The sequence below is a fragment of the Amphiura filiformis genome, chromosome 17, assembly GCF_039555335.1.
Source record: "Amphiura filiformis chromosome 17, Afil_fr2py, whole genome shotgun sequence".
Taxonomy (NCBI): Eukaryota; Metazoa; Echinodermata; class Ophiuroidea; order Amphilepidida; family Amphiuridae; genus Amphiura; species Amphiura filiformis.
The window spans coordinates 41,554,309-41,577,371 of NC_092644.1; the positions used below are offsets into that span (position 1 = coordinate 41,554,309).

The 23,063-nt window shown below is 34.7% G+C and overlaps 1 protein-coding gene across 1 annotated transcript in view; it reads left to right on the forward strand.

Annotated features, from left to right (window-relative positions):
- Window positions 1-6,358: 6,358 nt before the first annotated feature.
- Window positions 6,359-23,063, forward strand: part of LOC140137801 (angiopoietin-4-like) — a 37,423-nt gene continuing 20,718 nt past the window's right edge. The window contains exon 1 of the mRNA XM_072159583.1: window positions 6,359-7,086. Within this exon, the coding sequence (XP_072015684.1) occupies window positions 7,084-7,086 (3 nt within the window). The 5' untranslated portion in view covers window positions 6,359-7,083. The remainder of the gene's footprint in view (window positions 7,087-23,063) is intronic.

The following is a 23,063-nucleotide window of genomic DNA, read 5'->3' on the forward strand; positions in this document are numbered from 1 at the left end:
CACTGTTGCATCTACAAAATGGATCTCAAATGCTAAAAACAGAGAACCAGAAATATAAATAACTAAAAAACATGGAAATTAACATAATCACCACATGTGCCCAAGACTGTGGTATTCCAAAACCTTAAAAAGCATGCAGTAGTCAGTTGCATATTAACAACGTCAATGAGTAAGTTTGGTTTTGATTTCCAGAAAGCGTTTTAGCACTCTAGGTTGGTCACTTTTTTTTGTTTGTTCATTTTTTGTTGTTTCTCTTTTAAATGTTCAAGTCCATGGTATAAATTGTCATTACACAGACTTATGTATACTAAATCCCAGCATACCTTTACTTTTTGTTTCATATATGAGGGTCATTCAACAAATTCTGTGCCAAGTATATATTGGAATGTCTCCTACAAAATTATCGTATACAATTAATATTCTTATTGATAACTAGATATGATTCACCAAAATGGAAAACAAAATGTTGACTCTTCTATGAAAATAAAATGCTTGTCCCTGCCTTTTGAGGTTAGCTTATATAGAAGTGTTTAGATAATATAATAGATATCCAATAATAACTTTAAACTAACAAATGCACACATAAACAAAGTGATTCTAGGAAGTAAATCAACTACATCCATGTCTGTTATTTTATTGGAAATTTTTTTCAAGGCATTTTAATCAGGAAATATTCTCTTTATGAAATCACTAAAAAGTTCTGTCTTTGTGCCTGAAGTACTAAAAAAAAAAGAACAGAATGATAAAGGAGTGTATGAAGGTGTATCAATCTGAGAATTATTTTACTCTCCCTAAAACAAACAAGAAAAGGTATATCAGACCAAAGTATATAATCATGCAAACAGAAGACTACTATTTTCCAAAGTAGAGATGTGAGAATTGAGGCAGAACTTGTTGAATGACCCTTGTATTTCTTTTGATTTATTGTTTTGATATGTGAAACTTTTATACTGGAGGAAAAAATGGAGGGGGATTCCAAAAGCACAAATATGAATAGAAAGTTAAAGAGGGGAAAAGTCCACTGTAAGGTGCGAGTGTTTTTCACAACTTAAGTAACTATTTTGAAGACAGGCAAAACATGAAATCTTGCAGCATAACAAGCATGTAGTTAGCTTCATATTTCTACTTAGCTTTAGGATATTTTTATGGATAATAATACACCACTATTACGGTCAAAATATCCCACAGCCCCCAGCTCTTGGCTAATAACCCCTCACTGTGTACAACCTCATGAGACCAATTATGGGTTGGCTTCTGTTTATCCCAAAACAACTTTAAGGGTACATTTATTTCTTTTGTTGACACTGTCGTACTGCTCAGTTTTGCGGTCATCATCATTGTTGTTTTATGAACATTATCATCATCATCTTTATTATAGTCATTCCTGTTGTCATCAACCATATCATCATCATCACCATCATCATCATCACCAACACCATCATCATAATCATAACCTTTGTCATTGCTATTGTCATCAATCACATCCTCCTCCTCATCCTCCTCCTCCTCCTCCTCCTCTGTATCATCCTCTTTCATAATCATCATCTTCATCTTCATCACCATCATTATCTTTATCACCATCATTATCTTCATCATCATTATCATCAATTCATCATTATCTTTATTATCATCTTCATCATTATCTTTATCATCATCATTATCATCAATTCATCATTATCTTTCTGATCATCTTCATCATTATCTTCTTCATCATCATCTTTGTTATTCCTGCTGTCTTCATCATCATCTACAGTCTTTGTCATTCCTTTTATCACCATTGTCATTTCCATCTCTCGCAGTAATCATAATCGCCATTATCAATGTTGTCGTCATCATCGACATCTTCATCATCACCACCATCATCATTATCCTCTTTGTTGTCATCCTCATTGTCATTCTCATCATTATAATTTTTGCCCCTCCTACAGCCAGTAGTTATTGGTAATAACGTCACACTGAGTATAACCTCATAGGGCCAATTATGGTTTGGCTCCAGTTAAGTTCTCACAAAAAGTACATTAAGGGTACATATCATCATTTTCATTGCCACAACTACTGTCATCACCAATTATTATCATCATCATCCTCACCATCATTAACATTATCATCATCTCTTTTGTAATAGTCAAATATTCACTGTAAAAACCATTTACAACCTACAACCACTTAAGGTGCTTCATTTGGTTCTGTTGGTATGTAAATAACTTGTCAAAAATCACAATAAAATAAACAAGAGAAAGCTATTCCACTCTGTACAATTTTGAGCAATTTATGAACACAAAAATTATGAATTTGGTTCTAGTGTTTCTTATTCAATATCAATTTTGTCTATTTTGAACATTATTTATAAGCTTTAATATTGTAGCAAATAAAAGATTTCATACTCCAAGTCTCCAACACTTCACTACAAGCAAACCCCTTTAATCTTGCAGAGACATTCTTGACCAAACAAGCAAGCAAGTAACAAATCTAACCTACTAGACCACCGTGGAACCCAGACTACCCCACCTGACGTGATATGATCAGAATCGTGTGCAGTGAATTGGGATGTAGCGGTGTTTGTGTGTATCTTGCGGTGATGCATTTCCGATTCACACCATGATGCACTCAAGGTCAATTTCAGGTTATTAGCATGTCGGATAGCATGTCACCTATTTTGAGAGTTTAGCGCAAGAAGGTGATATCTGCAATAGCTGTCCGGTGGGTGTTCTACCTTTAAATGTGTACAATACATAACTTGCAGACAAATGTCTATAGAGCAGCTATTGCAGATACTGCTTTCTGGCACTAATCCCTCGATTTCACCTATTTATTTGAGATATTGAGGTAGTCATATAAAGAAACATATTCGGTTGCCAAAATTGGGCTATTCCAGATGAAATCCATACACCCCCTGGTAGACATGACATTAATCTCCCACAAAAGGTGTGTAGATTTCAAATGGAGTCACCCATTCATGTAAAAACTCACTGTGAAGTAAGGTTATGTCTTCGATAGGGGGTGTATGGATTTCAACTGGAATGCCCAATATGCACAAGCCACATACCATCAAAAACGTGTCTGTGCATATTTATTTGTATATTGACAATATTATATATTACATTTAGTATGACAATGATTTTCTTCTCTTTCTTGCCTACCCATTTTAAATCAACTCATATAACTTTTCCTGACATTTTTGCCTTTTATAACACTTCCTGTCCATTCTATTTATTAATATCCACTGTCAGAGTAGAGCACTGAGTTTCCAAGTTGTATTTCCTTATAAGGAAAAGAAATTAGAACATTATTTTAGTTTGTTTAGTTTTGTTTGTTTGTTTGTTCATTTTGAATTATTGTGATGCATGCTGTTCTTGCTATTGCTATTGTTATCTTTGGTTGAAAATGAAATAATGCCAAATCTAGCAGATTTGCTTTTAATCTTTTAATAGTTAAAATCTTTCAGTAGTTAAAACTACTATTAAACGCTCTGAAAGTTAAAAATTTGAAGAGGGTTTGTAAAGTAAATAATTGACATGATAATTTCATTTAAAAATAAAGTTTTTACAAAAGCTCAGTTTTGAGACTCAGCTCATGAAATAACTGAGCTTTTTTGTAATTTATTTATTCTGCAATATAGCTATCACACAAAGCAGAGTTCACATAAGGAAGTGTCAATCAAACTTGGAACTTAACAATATGAAACTTTAAAATTTGAAGAGGGTTTTTAAAGTAAATAATTGACATGATAATTTCATTTAAAAAAGTTTTACAAAAGGCCAGTTTGGAGACTCAGCTCATTAAATAACAAAGCTTTTTGTAATTTATTTATTCTGCAATATGGCTATCACACAAAAGCAGAGTTCACATAAGGAAGTGTCAATCAAACTTGGAACTTAACAATACAGGGTGTCCCAGAATGATCTGTACCGGGAAAGATGGAATTTTTTAGGTATGAAGGGCATGTTAAATGTTCATATTGTTTTACATTTTAAGTTTTACATATATTTAGCTTTCTCAGATTTTTAGATTTTAAAATTGGACGTTTCTAGTAGAAGTTATAGAAGATTGCGTAAAAATGGTGAATTCTAAGTTTTGACAACGCAACCTATTTTGAAAATCTGTAACATTACTAACCGTTCAGCACAAAGTTATTTGGAAAAGGTTATGCAGGTATTTTAGTTGTGCCCTGTTCATATTTCCACTAAATAGCCGATATCTATCTATTATTTATGACGTTACGAAGCAATCATTACATGGAATTAATGATTTGCGGCCTAATCCCATTCTCTCTTTGGCGGTAGTTTTAGTTATTGTGGTGTGAGGTCCATGTAATTTGAAATGCTTGCAGAGATCGAACTGGTTGTGGTACAGAAAAGATGGCTCCTCAATTTATTGTGCAGCAGCGTAGATTCCTTTCAAAAACTTACTGGCAAACCGGCAGCTAGGTTGAGACGCAAAGAAGATTCATTAGACGATTTCCGCGAGCACGCGCTCCATCAAAGGAGCGATAGTGTATAACGTAAAGAAGTTTGACGAGCACAGAACTGTCAGGAATCGGCAGAGTGAAGCTTCAGGTGCTCGTAAGACTGTAAGAACTAGAGCGAAGATTGCAGCTGTCTGGCAAGCTTTAAGGCCCAACCCCAACAGTAGTTGTCGTCGAAATGCTGTGCCAAACATCCCACATTCTTTATTTAATCGTATCGTGCCATTTTCAAGGGTATGTGAGTCGTTTGCGCTGAAAATGAAAAGCAGTTTTTCATTGATTTTACATTATTGCATGCCACGCCAAAACAAATAAAGGTAGCGTGCTGAAATTCACAGAATAAGTAGGAGACATGTCCAGCATTATAATGCATGTATCAAAAATAGATACACTGCCCGTCTTCTATTTTTAGTTATTTTTGCAAACACGGTACAAATCATTCTGGGACACCCTGTATGAGATATATACAAATTTACAAGAAAAGCGACAGGAAAAAAACTTGTTCAACCGTCGGATTCAGACTTTTTGGGCTGAATTGGATTGATTTTGAATGAAATGCTTTAAAAAATAGAAAATTTTCATGTTTGCAAAAAGAAGAGAAAAAAAGATTTTTCAAGCAATCTGTGATTTTTTAGGTTATTTAGATTAAAATGATTAAAATCCTGCCCGACCAAATCCACTTGGCGAGTCCTTCCACCTGGTGAACAATGTAGTTTTTTCCTGTCACATAAGTGTGATAATTTATTCAGTTTTTCAAAATCAGATTGTCAAGCACTTGTGAACTTGTATTACAAAAACATGGTTATGCAATACATAATATACATGATGCGATCAAGCTACATGAGTCTGATGTCAATTAAAATCAAAATTCAGTCTTCACTTTCATTTCCTGAGCCATTTACAGAGCATTCTTATTCAATGGGTGCGTCTTGTAAAGAATTCACGTAATTTGATTGTTTTTCTGGTATATAATATCTCACAATAGTTGATAGTGATATTAGTCAGGGCGTGCGCCGTCACGCAACGGCGGCACGCTTGTTGCTCCTCAATGATCGCGCGATAATGCGTTCGCGTAATACATGTGCGAGAACTAAGAACGCGATTCGGCGGCTTAGATGTTCGTGATGGTTTCGTTCATTTAAAACAACAGGGATGTCCTCACAAAAGTACCTTCATTTTTTTCTGAAAAAAGACAGTTTTTCTCGCAAAAATTACATTAAAACTGAATAAGAATGAGCGCCGGTATCCACTACGATAAAAATATTGGCCAGCCCATCCATTATGACACGATATTGGATAGGCAAAAGACAAAATCCTATCATTTATTCTCTAATTATTTTGCTGAAAACCTAGTTTTTTAGTGTTGTTCAGAACAATAAAATAGAAAGGAAGTTGAACACTATTATTGGCTATATCTCAAAATCAATATTCCTGACATCCTACTCATTTTGCTTGATCACATCACAAAAAAACCCAAACTAATGTATTTAGTGTCATTTCCTCTGTTCAAAAACAAAAGTAAATTAAAACATTTTCTCTGATTTTAGGTTTCCTAAATCAGCTCATGCCAATTCTACTGACATCCTGACACACACCCATACAAAACACACACACACAATCACATTACACTTAACAATATTTTGCCCATTAAAATAATGAGAACAAATTGGAATAATGAGACCAACTACTTCTTAACAAGGGGGGAAAATACCTGGCATAATTGATAATTGGAACGTCAACTAATTAATTAAAACTAATGGCAATTTTCCTTGACTGGCCTTAGGTACTCATTACCAAAGTGTGAAAGAAACTTAACTCTGTAAATGATTAAGCTTAAGTCACATGCATGATTCATTCTTGTAATAGACTTAAGAGAGCCGCTTAAAGGAACTTGTGATTTAAGCGAACAAGAGAGCACGTCTTTCATATCATATCAAGGTATTGAATAGTTTCATGTATACAAGTCAACAGTGACAGTGTGGTAAAATATTTTAAAACTTTTCTAATTTCATGAAGGTGACAACTAAACACTGACAACTTTCACCTTCTCTTGCTCTTATCAATCATTTTTCAAATTAAATTGACAGATTTGAGAGCGAGGCAGCAACAGAGTCAATCAATTAGAGTTGGCTTGTACACACACACGTATTAAAACGCACAGCCACACCTCTTCGTATCTCTGTGGATCATACTTGACTCTGCTTAGCTGGGATTCAATGCATACATGCACTACCACGCTGTCTAGCTAGTTGGACACCGCTGCTAGAGCATTTATTTGCTATCTCTGTTGCAAGCTATGCACTTGCTAGTTCATTGTACTAAATTTGTGTATTGACAGGACTTATTGGTTATAACAGCAGCAACTGACTATTTTTGAAGATCTGATACGATAAGAGATAGAGATTGATATTATGGATTAAAAAATTACTGATTTTGCTGCTGACTTGGTGGAATTTTAACAAAAACTTCAGCTCTTCTTGCTTTTATGGAAACTTGATTTGGTGAATACTAATCAATAGATTGGCACCAAGTGGATATATATATATATTATTATTAATTCACTAGTTTAACTAGGAATACTTGGAATACTGCAGAAATACCGATACACACCTTTTGCAATGGTAAGTTTCAAATATTTGTATCTCTTTCACCTTTTTTTTACATTAAGGTGGTACTACACCCCTGATAAATTTTGTGACTAATTTTGCATTTTTCTCAAAAATAACTACATACTGGTAAAAAGGTTATGTATATTATAGGGGCAAGGAATCCAATTACTTCACTGAAATTTCAGCGATTCAAGACAAGTGGTTCATTATATATGTTAAGAAATGATGTACATTCTAGTGGTACCTCTGTTCTTATCATAAATAATGTACCGCTTGTCTTGAGTCACTGAAATACCAGTGTAGTAACTGGATTCCTTGCCACTATAATAATACATAACTTTTATTACCAGTGTGTTATTATTTTTTGGAGAAAAATGCAAAAATAGTCACAAATTTATCAAGGGGTGTAGTACCCACTTAAGTTTATTTGGAACTGGATGGATATATTCATTTTTGGAAATTTCATTGAATTATTTTAGGTAAAAATCTTTCTCAATAATGTTTCAAATATTTATTACATTTTATATAAAGGAATATAATTTCACTACCATTAGGCCAAAAAAAAAAGTTGTTTGTTTGTCCTCCACCGCCCGCTCCTCAGATGAAGGCCTGACCAATTTTTTTTTTTTCTATTTTTTTTTTAAATAAAAATAAGTAAAATTCAATTTTTTTTTCCAGATTTTGAGTATCTCTGGACCTCTTTCATGGTTGAAAATTAAAATTAAGTCCACCAAATCATTAAAAGACTATGACATGAACACAAATTATAACTTTAACTGCATATTAAAGAATCAAAATGTTGTTTTTTTAAGTCACCATGAATGATTGTAGCATTTAGCTCTAGCAAGGTCCAGAAATACGCCAAATCCGAAAAAAAAAAGGAAAAAAAAATCCGCCCGCCCGCACGTCCTCTTTCAAAGCTGTGAAGGACAAACAAACAATTTTTTTTTTTGGCCTTATCTATCATCAAAATATATATCAATGAATATAATTTCACTGCCATTATCTATCATCAAAATATATATCGATGACAGTATCAGAGTTCACATACATTCATGTACACAGACCCCAAACTAACATAAATAGTGTATCACAAAGACTAAACAATAATATTGACTTGCTGTAGATGGATGAATGAATATATAAAACAAGGCTACATTCATTGCATTACTGGTTTCTTCTTCAAGCAATGGTATTTATTGCTTTATTTCATTCAGTAATCTGTATAACACCATTGCATTTGATGATGATAAATAACAAAACCGATAATGCTATGAACATGAAGTTGTTACATTCATTTAGCTTTAAAAACAATGAATTAACACAATATAGATATATGAATATACAGTAAGCAAAAGAATTAAGGTACCAGTTGTGTTCACCCTGTATATCCTAAATAAAGACAAATATGTCAAAATTAAAACAAGCAGCCAATGCCTGTACTCTTTATCTCTAATTTAAGACCTTATTTGTTGAAATTGGTTGAGAATTAAAGAAACGGTGATCCAAATCCTAATGAAGATACAAAATAAAAAGTTGCACTTTTGTGTTCTAATCAATGAAAGCACGACGCTAGTTTTTCGTGCTAATCAATGAAAGCGCTAGTTCTGTTTTGAACGCTTTGTGTACAAACCAATAGGGCATGCAATGTGGCAAACCGCAACTTTTAAATTTGAATCTGCCTTGGGTGTTTGGATCATCGTGCCTTTATTTCTTGAACAATTTCAACGAACGAGGTCTTAAATTCGAGCTAAAAGATGCAGCTATTGGCTGCTGATTCCAATTATGACATATCTGTCTTTGTTTAGGATATACAGGGGGTGAACATAACTGGAACCTTAATTTTTTGGCTTACTGTGTATGAGTAACTTATCTGAGTTATCTAGGGCAAAGGAGAAAGGAGACAATAATTATGAAAGTCTAGTTATTTTCATTATCACCTTCCCCACTTCCAAGCATGTTATTTTTGAAATTCTTACATCCTTCGCATACTTGGATGGCGGGCTTGATTGTAGAACTTGATCAGTTCCCCCGGATTGCGATGTCCAAACAGCGAGCGGTGCCGAGCCCATTAGCGCGAGCAGAGGTGTATAGTGCCGAGTCGATAAGAGGCATTTAGCACCAATATCGAGGCCATGGGTCTCTGCCCACCAGCTCAGCATAGACAGTTGATTGTTTGTGGATAGTGCAGAGGCTCTATACTAGAGCTAACTTGGTTGTGAAGTTATGAGCTTTATTATGCATATTTTCTGATGTATTTGGTTGTTTTTGATTGTATCTCAATTTTACACTTTGGCCTGCTTGGATCAGACCCCATCACATATCACATTGAAATGAAAATTCCTTTAAAAAGGGAATAGGGCGCCCAATGGGAGCTTTGACGTGATGTGCTGAAATTCGGGGGGGGGGCACTCCCACTTTGGAGGTGACGTGTATGTAATGCATATAAAAAAATAACTATTCATTTCCCAGCAACATAAAAATGTGGGTATACTAATACTAGTACATGTTTGTGTAATGGGCCATACAGACTCTGAGGATTCATCATAGAATATTCAATGTAACACGCCTTCATTATTTAATCTATTCCTATGCTATTTCCAGTAATATTTAGTGAATGTTTGATGATGTAAAATCGATAATATGTTATGTAGAATGTCTGGTGGAACTATATTATCAATTTTACATCATCAAACATTTGTTAGGAGTTAAAAAGTAATGGAAATAGAATGGAAATAGATTACATAATGAAGACATGTTACATCAAATATTCTACATCCAATAAAAAGTATGAAAGTTATAATAATAACTTTCATACTTCTGATGCCTTCCGCTAGGAATGCGACAAACACCAGTCAAACCTAATACCTATAGATTTATATTTTCTGCTCTTCTCCAATGTGCCTCTTTAGCTCAGTTGGTTAGAGTATCGTTCTAGAATTAAGAAGGTCGCTGGTTCGAATCCGGCCGGATGCACTGGGTTTTTTTTTCAACGTTTATGTGCACTGGCTACTCTGGGGAAAGATTAAAATTTGTTCACTAAAAAGTCTGTAGCGGCCCTAAATTCACTTCACAATATAATCAATAGTTACACTAAGTTCAGCTTATTTATTTCAATATGCAGATATGGAAAATCAGTTCTGAAACAAACAAAACTACAATTACCCAGCAAGCACACAACATTTAAATGTGGGTTATATAAAGAAAGGTTATAAAACGTTTTAGTAACATTTAAAAACTTTTCAATAAAAAAAAGTGACAATCCATCGATCAAAATTGCAGTTTCCTTTTACTTATGTCTCATGTCTGATTGTAACGAGTTGATTGTCATTAATGTAGTAATTCTACTTGGCTTAATTAATTACACCTGTGGGTGATTAATGAGCCCGAGTTAATGAGAAGACAAGTTCAAAGAAATGTGCAACTTCCTTATTATGCGGTGGTCTATCCATGAATGGGGCTATTCTACACGTACCACACATCCCTATGTGGTTACTGCGCTTAAACATGTTAAGCCATATTGTAAAAAATTTTCAAATGGAAGCCCTCAATTAATTTTAACATTTTTTGAATTTTCACACAATTGCAATGTACATTGATAAGTTTCTTAAAATTAAAGCCATAGATGCTGTAATATTGATCACTAAGATTTGGTATAAAACTTGGGATCCTATGATGAAAACAGTCAACTATTCTAAACAGTACACTGAGAACTGGATGCAACTATTTTCTTTCATTTTTACCTCAAAATTTCTTAAAGTGACAATTTATTTTATTTGATCAGTTTGTCAAAAAATATATAATTGATTAGAATTCTTACATTATTGCTGTAAATATGCAGTGTATTTGTACATGTATACACAGAGAAGATATTTTACCCTTCCCAGAACCCTTTGCAACATGACACATCACCTCATTACATAAAATGACACTTTACATGTATTACTGACATTGTACAGGTTCCTTTTGTTTTTTTGTTGAGAATAGGCTGGCTAAACATGGGTCGATAGTCATAAAATAAACATATTTTGCAAGATCTGGATGTGCTCTGTTCATTGAGGAACTGTTTGTCACTTGCCCATGTTGCACTAGATAGCAAATCAGTACAGAAAATTGAAATGGAAGAAATGGAGAAGGCCAGGCTCTGTATCAGTGAATATCAAAAGAGAACCTACAAAAGAGAAGCTACAACAGAAACATTTACTAAAAGACATAGAACTGCTGGCAGCTGGGTTGCAAGCAATTTTCTGTTTTTTAGGGACATCTGTTTTTTTCTCCGTCAGTTGTTTCTCCATTTTAAAAACAGCAATAACAGAAAATGTTATGTAAAAAAACAGAAATATTTTGTTAAAACTGGGAAAACGTAAGCCTTCTGTAAAACAAAAGACAATAAGTAAAACAAAACCCAGACAATTGAAATAAATAATTAAAAAAAACTGACAATTGATGGAAGCCCAGCAGCCAGCAATTTTGTCGTTTTCTAACAGTGTAGCACTTCAAAAGGCCAATTTGTTGACAAATCTACAGTCTTTTCCTACTGAACATGCCTTAAAGCTACAATGTGTGAATGTATACTCCCAACTCCAAAAAAATACAGCACTAATGTTTTGGGATCATGACATAATTTTCATATACACGGCCAGAAAAAAATTATAACATGCGAGAAATTGAATTATCCCGCTCTGTTGCATGATTGCATCTACCACAAAATTGAATCTGATAACACTTGGCTTGAGGTTATTCTTATTATAAGAATAACCTCAAGCCAAGTGTCTTTTAAAGCGAATTCTTGTACAAATGTATATGAACCAAAATGCTTTCAATGGCCTATTGCAGTTGAAATCCATACACCACCTATGGAAGAAATGCTCTTACACACAGGGAGTGTGAATTTCCAATGGGACGTATCTGAATGCGTGACTCCATTTGAAATCTACACCCCTGTGTGGAAAATCAAGGAAAATCATCGGTACTTTGGATTCTTCATTTGCACTGCTTATTAGCATATTTCTCCAGGTTATGCATAAAAACTTGTAATCTGTATGTGCCATTTTTGTCAACATTTTTCTTTTTGTCGATTATGAAAATATAGGTAAAGGCACATATTTAAAGCTATGGAAGTGATTAATTAATACTTAATTAAATAATCAAAAAAATATTACGTAACAAAATTGAAACACAACAATATGTCTCCTGCAAAATGATCCAAAATTGTTAATACAACTTTCTTGCACTATAACAACAATTTATAATAATTGTTCAAAAATTAAGGGTTTTCTAGTTTGGTAATCCTTTCTGCTTTTTGGCGTAGGGGAAAGAAGTTGTTTTCTTCGGTCTGGGTTCTAACCAAGGACCTCACAGATGTGGAGGGCAAGACTGGTGATAACAAACCATGAGTGCTTGAATGACTGTGTGATACTGGCCCTTGCAGTCGCTTTGTGCTGTAGTCCCTATAGCCTTTAGGGGAGTTAGGGTTAGTGTAGGCCTTGATGAAGGAAAAAAAGATTTCTTAATGTAATGCCTGTCTTGGCATCTTCTTTTACCCTAAAACGGATGTGAATATGGACCGTTGTATATATACAAAGTGTCAAATATGAATGAAATATATCAGACACAATACTAACACCATAATAATCAAAGTAATGTCAGAAAGTCATCCCTAATGAAATCAAACTGTTGGTGAAGATATTATATCTTTTGTTTACATCATAAGGATTTTGTCTCACTCAGACATGATGCCATCTTGGTTGTCACTTGTTTGTTATCACTACTCATGGTCTAAATGAAGTATGTTGTTTTAAAGAGGACTTTGTGGTCCATCATGATTCACAATCTCATCAACACTTGCCTTTGTTTAAGAAGAGAAAGAGAGAGACAGGAGAGAAGGATAGGGAGTAAAGAGATCTAGAGAGAGTGCAATGACATACCTACCATTGGAGCAAGGGGAAAGTCCCGGTACTTAATACAAATGAGTAGCATTTTCAGCCTTTTGGTATATCAATGATCCCTTTTTCTAAGCCAATTTTGGTATATGAATGGGTCCATTTGTCAAAATTTGTTCAATTTTATCGAAAAATAGCCCAATTTTGCCTCAATCTAGCCAAAATTTCAAAATTTTCCAAAAAAAAATTGGGAAAATGGGTAAAAACTAAGACAATTTGGGTTAAATTTGGCCAAAAATTTTTGACTTTTGGTATATCAATGGGTCCAAATTTCTTGAAAAAATGTGTATATTTATGGGTCCACTTTCAAATTCTCAGCGGCACGTCCCTACCAAAATCAAACTTGAGTACCCCCCGGGGGGAAAGTTTCCCCATTGGCCAGAAATACCAGGACAAAATTGACCACCAGTTTCAGATGTGAGTCTACATCTTCTTTTTGGCCTGTTTCAGACCAAATTATACCTACTTTTGGTCCATTTTACTATGAAATTTGCACTAATAGTGCATCTCGTCTCAAATTGAGAGTAACGCCAAGTTCGATTTTGTAGTGGCAATTTCGAATTGTGGGCGCTAAACTAATCTTGTGGGGTGTATACACATGCGTATACAAGATCCAACATAGCATTACCCTCAACTGATAAGTGGTTTAGCAGGACAATCCTCCCTTGGAAATTTTGCCCTGTATGCCACCGAGAGAGTGACATAGGAAGATACCACAAAGACAGAGATCTGATGTCAGAAGCTTGGCTCCAATTTCATTTATTACACTTAAATGTAGAAAAAACATCCTTTCACATCTGTCACTGGCAGCAGAAATGAAGAATTTTGTCCAATTTTGATTTGTTACTGAACGGAATAGTACTTGTCTTTTACGGAAATCTGATGATATTCTAAAATATGACAATTTTCACAACATCCTTATAGAATGAATGCTCTTATGTATGTTGGTGATAGATATATATTGTTTTAAACTTCATAAATAACATCCTTGCTTTTCACATTTTCACTGTATAAATGAAGTATCATAAGACTAGAAAAGTAGTATCTTTCTCTCACCCTATGATTTAGAGAAAGGGGAAAATCAAGTACTTTCATTGCATTGTTGATTTTCATTGTTAAAAATGACTTTCTAGCAACCTCAAATATCATAAGCAATAATCTGTTATCCCCTACCAAGGTGTTTTCCCATGGACCTTGGATTAATATTGATATCCTAACAATTTGACCCCCCGCCTTACTGGCTCTCTCTCCCTCCCTCCCCCTCCTGTACTCTATCTCTAAGATGGTGATATTCAGTACTAAAATGGTTTTCACAGGAGCACACGTTTGATCAGTGGCGTAACGAGCAAAATTGCCAAAGAGGGTTACAGTAGCACAAGTGCATGCAATTTGCAATTTTAGTGCTAAAATTGGCAAAATGGTGTTAATTTTGGTCTAAAACAGACCAAAGGGAAGATGCACACTGCAAGTTTTAATGAATTTTTTCCTTTTTTTTATAGCCAGGGGCAACTTATCCCCCTGTCCCCAGTTGGCATGCCATCGCATTTGAGTGAATGTACCAGTACATACTTCTTGATACATGAAGCTTGCCTTACATCATCAATGGAAGCGTAAGATGTTAGCAACTCAAATTTCACAAATTTAGACACTAGATGCTGAGTGAGTGGGTCAGATTCTGTCACATTACCAGATTACTTACAAGATACATGAGATAGGGATAATAATTTAACCTGCCCCACTTTGATCCATCATAGATTTTAATATAAAGTTACAAAATCTATGCTTTTGATTGAATTGATTATATGCAAAAGCTTAACATTATGTTTGTAATCAAACAGCCAGTTTGCCAGCAGCTATATACTGTATACACACAGAATCCCAAATATCTGCGGTGCAAATAATGAAATTCATGGAAACGTTGCTTGTGCCGTCTCCAACCAGTTTCTGCCATCGAAAATCTTTCATTTTAAAGGTGGATGGTCTGGTTGAATTACTTTATGTTTCATACTTGGTATGAGAAAATGTCACTTGAAACTTATGAAACATTTCTTTTTACATGTTTTGCTTTCTATCTCATATTGAGGCCTACCATTAAAATAATATTTTCCCAATTTTGTATTGCTCCAGTAGTTTTGATTTGAGAAGCAAAAATGTGTATAACAATGTCCCATAGGATAGTACATACTAACACAATTCACTACGCTTTTGTTCACACCATCTAAACGCAATAGGGGTGAATCTTTGTGTAGTTTGTTGTTGTTGTTGCAGTCAAATCAAGAAGACTGTAAAACAAGCACAGATATAAAATGAAAGAAAGAAACAAACAGATATATTATGAAAGAAACAAAGGCAGAAAGAAAGAAAGAATGAGAGAAGAAAGAAAGAAAGAAAGAAAGAAAGGAAGGAAGGAAGGAAGGAAGGAAGGAAGGAAGGAAGGAAGGAAGGAAGGAAGGAAGGAAGAAACAAAGAAAGAAAAAAGAAAGAAAAAAGAAAGAAAGAAAGAAAGGAAAGAAGAAAGGAAGGAAAGGAAAGAAGAAAGGAAGGAAGGAAGGAAGGAAGGAAGGAAGGAGGGAAGGAAGAAGGGAAGGAAGGAAGGAAAGAAGGGAAGGAAGGAAGGAGGTAAGGAAGAAACAGAGAAACAAAGGTAAAGGAAAGGAAAGAAGAACATTAAGACATGGGGGAAACAAATATGTATTATCTTAGCTTAATGAGGACAAAAGAACATGATATCATCAGATTAGTTCATCCATAATTTATCATAATGCAAAACATGACTCCCATTCCTTCATCAGACTAAACAAAATATGTTTAAAAGCAATTTCTAAGAAAATATTCCAAATACTTGAATATCCCTAAAAATCACTTAAAAGCTGTAAAAGTAAACTCAAAGTAAGAATAAAAGCAATACAAAATGAAACCAAATCTCTCCCAGGTAAATGCATGGAAGCTATATTGCGGAAACCCAACGCCTTGTTAATAACCATGAAATATTAAGTGGCAGTCCATCTTCAACCAAAACGATACATTAAAAGCTGTCTATGGTGTAGTATTATCCAATGAGGAAATTAGATTGTATACTGTAGCAATAGCTCCTATCCAAGTTCTTACTAGTGTTGCTAAATTTGTCATTGTTGAGGCGTAGTTTATCTGATGATAAATAGCTCCCAATTTTATGCTGCAGGAAATAAACAGTTGTGTAACCGGACTTTGAACTTTACTTCATACAATAGGAGGAGGTATTGGGGAGGGTAAGAACAAAGCTGTAGCCACCCCCACCCCCGAATGTCAATCCGAATAAAAAGGTCCCCTTTTTCTGTTAAAAACAATGAAATCAGCCTGTGTTGAAAATTCACAAAAGGACCACTTTTTTGGGTTTTTTGTTTGATTTGTTCGGGTTTTTGACAACCCTGGATAACCCAAGAAAGCCTCTATTGAAGCTTATTTCCATTGGGGTCCATTTGAACACCGGGACGGCTTAGGAACAGTCAGGGGTTAACACCCTACTCTTTTCGAAACTGGCTGCGAGATACATGTACAGGTAAAAATTTGTCTTTTTTTTTTAAAGAAAAATTCCCAAAAGATACACTTTTGAGCCTGCTGCACCCAGTGGCGTAGCGTGGGTCATCATATTGGGAGGGCACCGGCCATGATTGGGGGGGGGGGCACCGACCATGATTGGGGGCACCGTGTCTGATTGGGGTGCACAAGCCATTTTTTGGCCATTTTCCTATGGGATTTTCTAAATTTTGCAATCGATTGAGGGGGGCACATGCCCCTATGACGCCATGCCACTGGCTGCACCCCCAATAAATTCTGGCTAAGGACCTGGGTACGGGTCCTAACTGATGTCTTATACCCATTCCCAAATTTTAAGCAAATAAATGGATTTGAAAATTCCATGTCAGTATGGCGCTTGATAATGGAAACTATCAGGCTGCAGACCGCAATTATATAAAATAGTATAGTATTTGCTTTGCAAGGCTTGAAACTTTAACTTATTGAGGAACAGAAATATGTCAATCTTATCTAAAATTTGAGACATTCATACACCAAAGCATGATAGGGCCTCCTAGTAATAAAAATCATAAATCATCACAAAATATCCCATTTGGGCATTTGAGTGCAACAATGGCAACTCTTCTTCAAAGAAGCTATCTAAAATCATTGCTCTGATTTAAACAACAAGAATGTGATAGTGCATGTATCGTGTCAGAGATGCTCTTAATCGGTCAATGAGCAACCTGATAAAGAATATAACCACACTTTACTTGGAAAGGATAGTCATGATAGTGGAGTATTTGTTGCAGGACAGCACAAAACCAATTAGCAAATATAATTGAACGTATGTCTGGTAAATTCACTATTGACTTCTTCTGTAAATCCCAAAAGCCTTTGCGAGTACACCTGAGATGTTGTAATTTGATGTCACACCGATGCGCACATCATTTAGTGAACACCGCTATACTACGTAATTCAAAACCATGAAGTGTGCAGTGACTATGTGCGCATCAGCATGATGACATCACAGGTCTACCCACAAAGGCTTATGGGATTTACCAAAAAAGTCTTATTTTAAAATTTATTTTAGTATTTTCCTACCTACCATGGAAAATTGTTTTCGAAAGTATGATCACTATCAATGTCTAATATCTACAAAATAATATCATGTGAAAGGTCAATTCTATGTTTCTCATATATTTAGGAGGACCAATATTTGTTCCATCACATATGTGTTTATAATTAATCACTGCATTTTACAACCCTACATTAATGATTGCATTCAGATAATATGTGATTCATTGCAGCAATTTTATCTCACCAGAATCCACCTCAGCTCATATGGTACAATTCACCCTTATTAACCTAATAGCCTGAGGAGGGTGGTCCGGTCGGAGGCGCCCTATGTGCGGCCCCCCCCACCCAGAGCCAGGAAGTAGCGACAATTAGGGCTAGTAGATGAGGAAGAAGTTGCAAATTTGTAATGTATCTGTGATCATTTCTTTCTTACTGGCAAAGTGGTCCACTTTTGGGTGACAGTTTTTGCCGGACTTGGTGGCATTACCACTTTGGGTTTTATGCCATAAACATTATAACAAATCAGCCTAGACCTATTTTGTGTGCATTTTAGCCACTCATATATGTGACTTGATCTGGTCCATGGAGGTCAGAAAGCATACAAACATTAAACTATCATATACTGAAAACACCGGTTTAGCATACTTTTAGACATTAAAGTTAGACGTTTGTAATGTCTATTTTCTTATGTATTTTATCTGAATTTCAAATTTGTGAGTACCAGTTTCTGGTTTTGTCACTCAAAACCCAAAAATATTAAATTTTATGATCAACAATCCTACTAATGCATCTGTTTGCAAGTTCAATATTTGAATTTCCTGTCCTTGACAGATATCCTCTAAATTGAAATGAAAATTCCTTTGCTTTTCTTAGAATAAGCCAAGAAGTTATAAAAATGGCTTACATAAGGTGTGGAGGGATCTAGGACTGATCTGTGTCTCTGTGAAACTGGAAGCTTAGTTTCCATTTTTGTTAACTGAATTAACACTACAGCCTTTGCCACTTATAAATTTGTTAGATTAAGTAAAATATCACCGTGGTGAAATATTAAATCCTTAAGCCCATAGGAAATTGAATAATTATTAAATGATATTAATAACTACTACCTTAAGAATTAGGATTAATTAGGTTAAGCTTGCGTTAGTATTAGAAGTATTAAGATAAGGGGGTCATACTTTAGCCCAGTTTTTTTTCTGTATTTTACCTTTTGCTGGGATGTATGCGTGTGCAAGGGCTAAAGAGGTAGACAGAAAAAGAGTTCTGACTCCAAAATAGCCCCCCCTTAGCATGCGCTATTGCCAGATGTCTTCTATAATAAGCAACACACAAATATCACATCACAGTGGAGTACACACTCTCTCATATAATCTCTTTAGAAAGTACCCAACTGCTAATGCACTCGAATTTGATACATGAGTATTACGCCTTACAAGTAGTATAATTATTTAACTTTTTGTTGGTGGTATTTAAAACCTAGCGAACACAAAAATGTTTTTAAACATTATAAATTTGTTTTGATCTCATTCACAATTTTTTTATTACGTTTGATATGAAAATACACTACACAACAACATTAAAATATTTTGTCAAAATGTTATTGTCAATTATTTCTGGAAAACATATTTGCAAAATATATTTTGGCAAATATTTGTGCAAAATATTTTTTCAACATCTAACATTATGTTAGAATGTTTAGCTGCACGAGTTCAAAAACATTTTTGAATGTTGAAAACGTATTCATTTTACACCCTTTACATACCCTTTATGAAACCCAAAATTTAAATGTTTTTTGTAAAAACATTTTGTGTTTTCTGGAAGTAACCCGACCTGCAATTCATTCACTCCAACGCATTATGTAATAATACCAGGTGTGCCAGTGAGTGAGTGACTACACATCAAAATGTTGATAACAGCAGCTGATAAAAAGGCGAAATCGGAGGACATTACTTTTGTTATTAAAAGCAAATGTAGAAGAAAAGAAGAAAACCAAATGAAAAAAGAGGAAATTAGCAAAAGGAAGAACCCTCATAGGTCTGTCAGTAACACCATTGAACTATGGCAAGACCAGGGGGAGCAGGTGGGGACAGAGTACCTGATATCCCTGTAGTCAAATATTTCAGGCAAAATTCAGATGAAAAAGTATGAAAATTCAGAATAAAGAAAGCTTTTTGAACTCAATTCCTTTTGCAAGACTAGATGTAATAGGTTTTCGATCAAGCTGGCTATGACACTGCTATTACCCTTTTATATTGATTTGTTCTACAGCAAATAGAATATCTATTTTAAAATCTGATCACTGCAACCTTGCCGTTTCGAGCAATAGTGAGTATACAAAACAGTCAAGTCAATGATCGCATGGACTGGGTCATTTGTTAGTATTATAGCCTTAAAATAAGCCTAAAGTATGGAACTATATTGATGGCATCATTGCTTGACAAATACTTGCCCCCTTTCAGTACTCCATCCATATGCCAATATAAGTAGGTACCATGTAACAGGTTATTTTTGTGGGGTTAATTTTTCACAAATTTAACTGTTGCGAACAGTTTTGTGTTTTCTTTTATTCAGTTTGAAACAGCTACATATTGAAGCCTATGAGTTTAAAATATTTTCGAGGTGTTTTAAATTGGCTGTTTCCTGTTTAACTGCGAAGAGCACAAAAATTAAACCCCCGCAAAAATTTCCTGTTATACAGTATTTCAATCAAGCTGTCTCAATACAATATCCTATATGAAGGCATGAACTATAATAGTGTGTCTCATACAAAAGTAGCATGTCATTTTACTAAAGGGGTACTACTTCAGTGATGAGTAACTAAGATGATGCTTAAGAGCCATAGGTCATGCATTAATTGAAAATTTCCTCAAAATCATACGGCCTTGTCTTTATGAGAAGTAAGGAACTTTGGTGTATCTCACAGAAAAAAATGCAAATAGCAATGCAACAAGATAGTGATTTTTTGCTACACCATGTGTAGCACTAGGTTTTAAAACAATGGAATAAAGGGTCAAAAGAACCTTTACAAATCTCTTAAATGATATTAGTGTGTGCCAAAAGCTTCAGAAATGTGCATATGAGGACCCAATGGCACAACTTAGCACTATCCCTACTACTGACTCAAAAATATCATCGAATCCATGAAGATGAACTAAGTTTGACCTTGATCTGATCAAGTTGATGGCTAACAGATAGGTCATTTGATTTGTCAAGGTAATTGAATAGATCCTAAAACAATTTAAAATTAAAGGAAAAAAATTACCTAAAATAATTTAAAATTAAAGGGAAATATTACCTAAAACAAATGTAAAATTAAAGGGAAAATTTTCAAATTCACAATTGTGACCCCTCGGCACAACTGAGCCCGAAGTCGCCAATCATCATTTTTGAGATATTCAACCAAAATATTTTGCTTGAAATTAGCTTTAAAATGATGTATATCATGTCTATAGTACTTGACATTTAAGTAGTGAAAAATCAATAAAACAGTCAATAAATCCTTTGTTTCCTATTGTTTATTGTTAAGTTCGATGGAGCATATCTCAATAGTGGCACTGGCGACATCCGGGCTCAGTTGTGCCGAGGGGTCACAATTCGTCTGGTTTTTAGAATTCCACATTTGATTGGGCACAACTTTTCATTTTGGTTAAATATAAAATTCATCAAAACATAATTTGATATTTCACATGGTCAATGTAAAATCCCAACATCTTTATTTTTTATTTAAAGAACAGGTTAATGGGACCTATGGTCTATGGTGGGAATAAGGCTAAAATTCTCTTTACACCTTACTAAAATACCTGTGGGCCACTCAACCATAACAGTGCATACACATGACCAACTTTTTTTTTCCAAAATATGACTAAACAAGTTTAGATCTTTTTACCAAAAAACAACACCTAGAAGAATTTTTGCACAGATTTGACCCTTAACAATTTTTATCCAATATGACCGTCTAAAACAGGCTTGTACGTTCTACCTGCTTGAAAAAACACCACTAATTACATCAATTAGACCCATATAACTCTTGAAAATGTTCAAAATCAAACATGCTTTTATATTTGAAACACACAGTATTTCCATGTAAATACACCACACCAGAGGCAAAAAGCCCCGCTTCAACACTTGTCTTACACCCAGCCATGAAACGGAACCTGCCCAATCTTTCAGCTTCAATTTAAATTGATTTCCTGCAGTATCTCATGAAAATAGTGATGAACATCTTGTAAGATATTGTAAATATACCCTGTGGGGAGTTCTAAAATGGAATGGAAAATACTCTTTTTTTGCATTCAGAGTTTGCTTCAAAAGTTCAAAGACAGGACTTATAACATACATGATTTATTCTTTAAGGTGGTACTACACCCCTGCCCAATTTTGTGCCTATTTTTGCATTTTTCTCAAAAATTATGGCGCATTGGTGACAAGTAAGATATGTATAGTATAGGGACAAGAACTACAATTACTGCACTGGAAATTTTATTTCATTACAGACAAGTTGTGGAGTTACAGTCAAAAATGAGGGAAAACCAATATTTGATCAATAAATGAATAACTACTTGTCTTGAGTCACTGAAATTCCAATGTAGCAACTGGATTCCTTGCCCCTATAATATACATAACTTTTGTTACCAGTGTGTTATAAGTTTTTGAGAAAAATGCAAAAATAGTCACAGATTTATCAAGGGGTGTAGTACCACCTAAAAGAAATACTTTCTAATAAATTAAGTGTAATAAAATGTAGACTGCTTAAACAAAGTTTAAAAAGAAAATATTTCTCTCTTGGCATGGACTGAACTGAAAAAATAGAAGACAAAAATAGAAAAAATGTGAAGATATGGGCATTAATTCACAAAGTTAAATTCTGTTTTTTGAATCCTTGCCTAATGCAACATAATCAGAGACCATAGTTAAGTATATTGTAGAAATCAAATATTGTGCTTGACAGCGATTTCCTTTGTTCTGCAGGAAGATAATGTTGGATAAAGTAAAGCACAAGGTTTTAAAGATTTCAAGAGAAATTACTTGTAGTGATTTTGCAAATTGAGAGTCTTTGCAAGAATTGTTCAATTTAAGTGCTTGCCACAGTCAAAATGTGAAAGTTATTGTGAAGCCTACTGGCACCTTCAACTAAAACAACCAAGGCAACTAAAACAACCAAGGCAGTCCATATGGAAGTTTTAAATCTACTTCAATCTGGTTTACAGAACTACATCAAATATGCAAAGGAACATCACTGTCATCACATAATACTAGTACCAACAACACCTGCTGATGATGGGTAACTATATGTTACGTTTCAAGCCAAAACATCAATATACACCTGCTAGCAGGCACCCATGAGAAGACCCAGGAGCAGGTATTGAGCACCTGACATCACACAAGATGTGGCTACCAAAAAGACAAGCCATGGATAGTAGCCCTGATGGTAGATACCCTCTCAATGACCAAATCCAGAAGGAGCTTCCTTCACAC